Source organism: Rhincodon typus, chromosome 43 (genome assembly GCF_021869965.1).
Source record: "Rhincodon typus isolate 14 chromosome 43, sRhiTyp1.1, whole genome shotgun sequence".
NCBI lineage: Eukaryota > Metazoa > Chordata > Chondrichthyes > Orectolobiformes > Rhincodontidae > Rhincodon > Rhincodon typus.
The window spans coordinates 5,284,247-5,292,396 of record NC_063374.1 but is presented as its reverse complement, the minus strand read 5'-3'; the positions used below and the strand labels follow the sequence as shown (position 1 = coordinate 5,292,396).

The 8,150-nt window shown below is 47.8% G+C and overlaps 1 protein-coding gene across 1 annotated transcript in view; it reads left to right on the top strand.

The window, feature by feature from the left end:
• LOC109926084 (glycogen phosphorylase, muscle form) overlaps window positions 1-8,150 on the top strand; it is a 61,109-nt gene that overhangs the window by 25,164 nt on the left and 27,795 nt on the right. The window contains exons 2-4 of the mRNA XM_048619719.1: window positions 1,762-1,863; window positions 4,169-4,247; window positions 5,607-5,710. Of these exons, the coding sequence (XP_048475676.1) occupies window positions 1,762-1,863; window positions 4,169-4,247; window positions 5,607-5,710 (285 nt within the window). The remainder of the gene's footprint in view (window positions 1-1,761; window positions 1,864-4,168; window positions 4,248-5,606; window positions 5,711-8,150) is intronic.

The window sequence follows — 8,150 nt, the reverse complement described above, 5'->3', positions numbered from 1 at the left end:
GGTGGGGACAGGTCTGTCACTGTATAACACTGGGGTACGGTACTGGTGGGGACAGGTCTGTCACTGTATAACACTGGGGTACAGTACTGGTGGGGACAGGTCTGTCACTGTATAACACTGGAGGACAGTACTGGTGGGGACAGGTTGTAACTGTATAACACTGGGGTACAGTACTGGTGGGGACAGGTCTGTCACTGTACAATACTGAACAGCATTTGTGGGTGGAGAGACTGAGGGGCTCTCTCTGTGTATGTCTCTGCCTGCCTGAACCTCCCCCACCACCCTCCCCTGACACATCTGTCTGTCTCTTTCTTTGAGTGAGCTCCTAACTCACCAATGAATCATGACATTCTGCTTAGGGAAGTGTATATGTGGAATACCAGCTCTGAAGGTTAGCTGCATTCAGGGCCGAGGAGAGCCGAGCAGCTCCCTGTGGTTACAGAGGGCAATTTCCTCCTTGGCAGACACAGTATCCTGGTAGGCTGCCAGTTCAGTATTCAGTCACCAGGGCTGTCGGGAAAGGAGCTGAACTATCAGAGCAGAAACAGAGCATTTAGCTTATTCTGCCAATCAATTTGTAACTTAACACCAACTACCTGTTTCCATTCTGTAACCTTTAATCCCATCAAAAATCTAACAACTTTTAGTTTTGGAATTCTCATTTGATGACTTGATGTTGTCCCCTCTCCACATTGGATTAATGTGAATTTTAAAACAAAAATTTAACCTATTTTTCTAATTGACCTGTTCGGAGATGTTATTGTAGACTTCTGGAACAGGTGGGACTTGAACCGCTCTCTTGGTCCGGGGTAGGGATGCTATCTCTGCACCACAGGAGGGCCCATGCCTCCAACCAGAGAAAATAGTTTCTCTCTCGACCCCTCTATCAAGTCCCTTAATCGTCTTAAACCAGAAACTCGACTGGACTCACCATGTAAACACAATGGCTCCAACAGCAGGTCAGAGGCTGGGAATACTGTGGCGAATAACTTCCCAAAGCTTGCCCACAAGGCACAAGTCAGGAGTGTGATAGAATACTCCCCACTTTCTCTGGATGGGTGCAGCTCCGAAAACACTCAAGAAGCTTAACACCATCCTAAGCAAAGTAGCCTGCTTGATTGGCACCACGTCCACAAGTATCCACTTCCTCCACCACTGATGCTCAGTAGCAGCAGTGTGTACCATCTGCAAGATGCTCTGCTGCTACTAAGCATCGCTTGTGGAGGAAGTGCACTGCAGCAGTTCACCAAAAATCGTCAGACATCACCTTCCAAACCTATGACCACTTTTATCTAGAAGGACAAGGGGAGCAGATACATGGGCACATCCAAGCCACTCACCATCCTGATTTGGAAATATATCAGCGACCCTTCACCCTCACTGTCACTGGATAAAAATCCTGAAATTCCCTCCCCAGCAGCACTGTGGGTGTCCCTACAGCACATGAACTGCAGCAGTTCAAGAAAGCAGCTCACCACCAGCTTCTCAAGGGCACCTAGGGATAGGCAATAAATGTTGGCCAGCCCACAATGCTCATGTCCCATGAGTGAATTAAAAAATCTTGATTAGATCACTCTTTTATCTTTTTCACACGAGGGTGTGCAAGTGTAGTTTGTGCAGCTGGTTCTTGTAATGTAAACGTCTCAGCCCCTGATCCAGAGGATTTTCCATCCTCTTTGTTAGCCTGTTCTATGTTTCCCATTCTTTACTTGCCTAAGTCACTCAAGTTAATTCTTTTCTCTTTTTTTCTGTCTTCTGCAGCGTATTTATTACCTGTCCCTGGAGTTTTACATGGGTCGCACACTGCAGAACACAATGGTGAACCTGGGACTCCAGAATGCCTGTGATGAAGCCATCTATCAGGTAAAGGGGCCAGGGAGTTAGGTAATCGTAACATTCCTCCCCATCCTGTCTTCCTCCATATGTGACATTGCAATGTGTTGACTCTCCATGGCATCATCTTCCAATATCCCTGGTTGTTTGACGGATTATCTATGTCCCACCCTTCAAGCAAATTCACTTCAAAAACTGGTCCTAGATATGCATTGTACACCACAGAACTATCCAACTAATCCTGCTCTCTTAATTTCCCACTTGCTCTCTTTTGTCTATTGCCCTACATGTTTTCCCCTTCCATTTTGAAAGTCATGTCTGAATATGCTCCATCGGTTCTTGTGGATTCTCAATATTGTCTGAGTCCCCATTCTTAGTAGCAGCAGGACGTTCGATGTGCCTGCTTCCATATCTCATGCTCGCGCACGCTCTCCCTCCTCCCCTCCCCTCCTCCCCTCCCCTCACCTGTATATTGCTACCTTTCAGCAGAGGTTCTCAGGGCCGAGATCTGCCAGGAGCCTGGCAAAACCTTGTGAGGTGATCCGCTACCCAGCTTTGCTCAGAGAATCCCTGAGAAGATGTGTTACGACGGGGTAGAGGGGTAGGTCATTCTAACCCTCAGGCCTGCTTTGCCATTCACGGCTTACCTCCTACCTCAATTCCAATTTCCCGCACTGTCCGTCACTTTCTGACATCTGGAGACCTATTGACTTTTGTCTTGAACATTCTCAATGTTCCTTCTGCTGTCAGATATAAATGGCCTTCCCATATTCAGAAATGGTACTTCCTGATTGTAGGCCAGAGGAGACATCCTTCCCTGTTGATCCCTGGAGAATCTCTGCATGTCCTGCAACGAGTTAGCAAAAGTTGACTGCATGCCACATTGACCAAAATCTGTTCCCAGCCAGGGTACAGTTGTAACAGAGAATATTCTACCCCATTGTGCCCAGGATAGAGTGAGTGCAGCAGGGGTCCCTGTTACTGGACTCCTATTCATTCTTGGGATGTGGGCATCGCTTGCTGGTCCAGCATTTATGATCTCTTCCCAGTTGCCCAGATTATGAATCAAGCACATTGCTGTGGGTCTGAAGTCTAATGTGGACTAGAGTGTGAAAGGACAGCAGATCCACTTCCCTGAAGGGGCACTAGTGAGCCAGATAGTTGTTTACGAGAAGTGACAGTGATTAGATGGTCACCACTATTCCAGAATCTATTGAGTTTACATTTCACCATCTGCCATGCTGGGATTCGTACCCATGTTCTAAGTGTTGGCCTGCGGTTTTGTATTGCTAGCTCAGAGATGTTACAGTGCTGCCACCACCTCCCCTCTGTAATCTGATCACACCTCTCTCTTTGGAGCAGGTTAGTCTTAAACCCAGGCCTCAGAGGCAGGAAAATAACCACTACACCACAAGAGCTCCCTCCTTTGCTGTTACATAACAAGTGTGGCTATTGGGGGGTTGTGGCACTTTTTCCCAGCCCCAGCCCCATGTGAGGAGGTGGGGGGGCATGGTGCCTTTTCAACAAGGGTTTAGCCGTCTTAATTTAGCTTAAGTACAGCACACGCTCTGTCTCTCTCTCTCTGACTCTGTCTCTCTCTCTCTGACTGACTCTGTCTCTCTGTCTCTCTCTCTCTCTCTCTCTCTGTGCTAGGCGAGGTCTCTCTGAAGCCTGCATTCCTGGCACCAGACACCCTTCGTTATGGGAGTAAATTTAATGGGCTTTATTGCAACGTGACAAGGATTGGCAGGGCCCAGAGGTTTGGGTGTCTGCCCTTTTGGGGCCATGGGCTGCATTCTGAGGCTCTGTGACATTTACGAGGCTGACTGACTAGTCAGGAGTCAGCTGCAGCTGTTCAAAACGCCTTCTCACATTACAGGCCTTGATCTCCCTCTGAACTGCTATAAAGGTGATGCCGAATAAGGCAGAAGAGGAACCTAACTTTGAGGGTCTTTCAACAGTGACATCCACCATTTACTTCTTCCATGATGCTCCTTCCCATGTTAACTTCTGCGTCACAGTCCTTGCCCCATTTTGTTTTCGATTCCAACTCTGCAATTCCAGCTGTATTTTGTCCGTTCCTGTCTAATGCTTCCTCCCCAAGTGGCCTGCGTTGTGGCTTCATGCTGAGCTGGTGTTACTTGCTGGTCAGAGGCACCGGTGATGACTGCCTAAATGACAAGCAGGCCGGTTGTTGTACCTCCACCTGAGATTGCCTCTCAAGCCTGGAACTGTCCTGCTTTCTAAAGCCCCAGTTCCGCTGTCTGTTTTGGGGTCAGGCTGACATGGCTGGATGGAGACTTGCTTATCTCTTTTTTTTGCCTTTCTCCTGCAGCTCGGTCTAGACATGGAGGAACTGGAAGAGATCGAGGAAGACGCTGGGCTTGGAAATGGGGGTCTAGGCCGGCTAGCTGGTGAGCAACTCCACCCCCTCACTCCGTCTATTTCCACAGCTTTCATCTATCCTTGGTTCAGCTGGTCTCCCCATTTCTCTGTGGCCCCGCATGTGCAGACTGCTCATGGTTCAGTTTTTCTCTGCAATGACAGCTCATCCAGTCTAAGTCTGGTCACTCCCCCTCAGGGCCTGATTCCCCATCCTCTTGAGTTTGTCCAAGCTGGGTTTCCAAGCTCTCTACCTCTATTCTGCAGCGGGGATGAGGGACTGCAGTATTGAGACTGTTGGACTTTTTCCCCATTTTTTGGTGATCAGGGCAGCACAATTAATGAGTACCTTCCGAGGGTGATTATGGTGAAGGGGGGTATCTTGGATATGGAGCACTGTTCCATCCATGTGAGTGTATGACATAAATCCCTGTTTCTATTTGTGTGTGCATACATTTGAGACACTCATTCCTGTCCAATCACTGTCCTTTTTTTTATTAATTCACGTGATGTGGGCATTGCTGGCTGGGACAGTATTTATTGCCTGACCCTAGTTGCCCCTTGAGAAGGTGGTGGTGAGCTGCTTTCTTGAACCACCGCCGTCCGTGTGCTGTAGGTAGGCCCACAATGCCCTTCAAGAGGGAGTTCCAGGATTTTGACCCATCTTCAGTAAAGGAACAGCTGATGTATTTCCAAGTCTGGATGATGAATGGCTTGAAGGAGAACCTGCAGTGGGACATGGGGTGTTCCCATGTATCTGCTGCCTTTGTCCTTCCAGATATGGTCGTGGGTTTGAAGGGCGCTGTCTAAGGAGCTTTAGTGAGTTTCTGCGGTGCATCTTGTAGGTGGTACACACTGCTGTGACTGAGCGTTGGTGTTGGAGGGAGTGGGATGTTTGTTGATGTTGTGCCAGTCAAGTGGGGGCTGCTTTGTCCTGAATGGTGTTGAGCCTCTTGAGTGTTGTAGGAGCTGCCCCCATCCAGGGGCAAGTGGGGAGTATTCCCTCACACTCCTGACTTGGTGCCTTACAAATAGTGAACAGGCTTTGGGGAGTCAGGAGATGAGTTACTCACTGCAGTATTCACAGCCTCTGACTTGCTCTTGTAGCCTGTGTGTGTGTGTGTGTGTGTGTGTGTGTGTGTGTGTGTGTGTGTGTGTGTGCGCGCGCGCGCCAGAGAGAGAAGGAAGGGAGATGTGCACATCCATTTCATTGGTATGTGTGTGTGGAGAGAATCACTGATGCAGGCCCTTCTATCGCATTGCTGTGTGTGAAAAACAGATACCATTGTTACAATTGGGAAATACTCCTCAAAATTTGCAATGAAGTGGCACTGATGGCTGATGTTCACCGCGAATTCTAAAATGGCTGACTAGCACTCTCTTGTGTCCAGCATGCTTCCTGGACTCCATGGCGACGTTGGGTCTTGCTGCCTATGGTTACGGCATCCGGTATGAGTTTGGCATCTTCAACCAGAAGATTTCCAATGGCTGGCAGGTGAATTAACTTCCATTATTCCCTATTCTGTGTTTCTTATCGTGACGCCTTTGGGACTAGGCCCAGAGTATGATGCTCAGTCATGTGGGTTGTGACGTGGATGAAGAAAGTAGTGATTGCAAAAGCCGTCAAGAATTTGTAATCCAGTGCCACAAAGCTTAAGGCTTCTCTTTTTTTTCCCCTAGAAGAAGAATCTTGTGGGTTATGGGAGCAAGGATGGGTTATAAATGTATTCATTGCAGTTTGGAAGAATGAGGAGGATCTCGTAGAAACCTATAAAATTCTAACAGGACTAGATACAGTCAACGCAGGAGGGGTGTTCCTGATGACCCAGTGATGAGGCAAAATGCCTTCACTCAGAGAGTGGGGGACCCTTTGGAATTCTTTGCCACAGAAAGTGATTGAGGCCAAAACATTGAATGTTTCTGGAAGGAGTTAGGTATGGTTCTTGGGACGAAAGGGATCAAAGGGTTTGGGAAGAGCAAAGTGGCAGTAGAGTATTGAGTTGAATGATCAACCATGATCCTGTTGAATAGCAGAGCAGGCTCAAAGGGTTGAATGGCCCACTCCTGCTATTTTCTATCTTCCTATTTTTCCAACATGGTAACTCAGTGTCCCTAACCTTAATGAGCTTTGCTTAGACCATACTCTCTGCAATTCTGGTTGCCATTTTATAAAAATGACAGAGGCACTGTAGAGGTTACATAAAAGATTTCCAAGGATGATACTGGAAACTGCATGTGAGGAAAAGGTTTACAAGGTGCGCATTTTCCTTCCTCTGAAGGAGGCTGCTTAGGGATGACTTTAAACACTTCCTTAAAAACAAAGTGCTGGAGAAACTCAGCAGGTTTGGTAGCATCTGTGGAGAGAGAAACACAGTTAATGTTTTGAGTCTGACTCTTCTCCAGAGGCTAAAACATTGACTCTGTGTCTCTCTCTGCTGATGCTGCCAGATCTTTCTCCTTTTTATTTCAGAGTTCCTGAATCAGCAGTTCTTTTAAAAACACTGAGGCTTTGATGGTGTGGTTAGGGAGAGACTGTTTCCTTATGTTGGGGAAGAGCGTAGGTTGAGGTCATCGATATGGGATAGTCATCCAGAAATCTAATTGGGAACTCTTTTTTTATTGAGAAAGTGGTAAGCATGTGGAACTCACCAATGCAGGGAGTGGTTGAGGTCTGTCCTAGAGATATGTTTAAGGTGCATCTTTGACAAAGACATGAAGGAGAAGGGAATGGAAGATTAAGCTGGTAGATTTAGATGAGGAAGGAGGTTCGAATGGAGTGTAATTACCAGCCTAGACTAACTGGGCCAAATGGCCTGTTTCTGTGCCATTTATTTGACAGTAAGTCTGATATTAGCCCCAAGAGCACGAGGGGGAATTGAAGGAGTCGGCGATTTACAGAGGAATAATTCCAATCTGATTCAAAATAGAGACTGGGAAACCAGAGGGAGAATGGCGAGGCAGAAATTTTCCCAGCCCCCCCCCCCCCCGCCCTTTGCCTCCCTGATCATGTTTTAGAGTGCTCTGATAAAGGTCAAACGGGACTGGTTTGAACTTTCAGGGCCTGAAGGTCACTGCAGTAATCCTGGAACCAACAACAGGTGCTGCCTATATTGATGGCTGTGCCTCTCCCACACTATCTGATACTGCTTATCTCTCCTGCAGACACTGGATATTTGTGCTCTCTGACAGGATGTTGGACTCCTGTCACGCTTGTAATATCTGACCAATGCCTCCCAGCCCCCTCTCACCGAAATGTCCCCCTTGCCTTTTCCCCTCAACTGAGGACCTTGGCAGGGCAAGAGTGTGCCTGCTCTGAGATTTAACCCTTTAGTGTCTCTGAGCTCAGACACAGCTTGCGTAATGCAATTCCTGTTCTCAGTTGAAGCACCGTACTTAATAGTTACTGCTGTGATGCAGCTGACACCGATGCTGGCTCATACACAGCAGAATCCCCGGATTGATTGGCCGCCTAGTTGAGAGAACTCGCCTCTGCTGTTTTTCCAGGAGGTGGACATGGAGTCTTTTTACTTCCACCCAGGAGGGCAGACATTGGGTTTATTATCCCATTTGGAAGTGACATCAGCATGAACCCTAGGGCAGTGTGGCACAGACCCTTAGGCATTGTGCTCCCTCATTGCAAACTCTTGAGTGGCGGTCTCTCAATGGAGACTCTCGGATGGTGCAGTCCACCCTCAGCAGGACCCCTTTCAGTGTTTGTCCTTGATGTGGCCAGTGCCAGGAGTGTTGGGCTGCGTTTGTGATCTGTATCCATTGTAATTTGGATTGTCTCTGAGCAGAGCGGTTTCATTGCAGTTAAAGAAAGGGCCAGACTCTGCAGTAATATGCCTCTCCTCAAACTATCCACTCTTATTTTACTCACCTGACACAATCTAACTCAACTCTTCTCCTCACTGCCCACATCTGTTCATATCTAA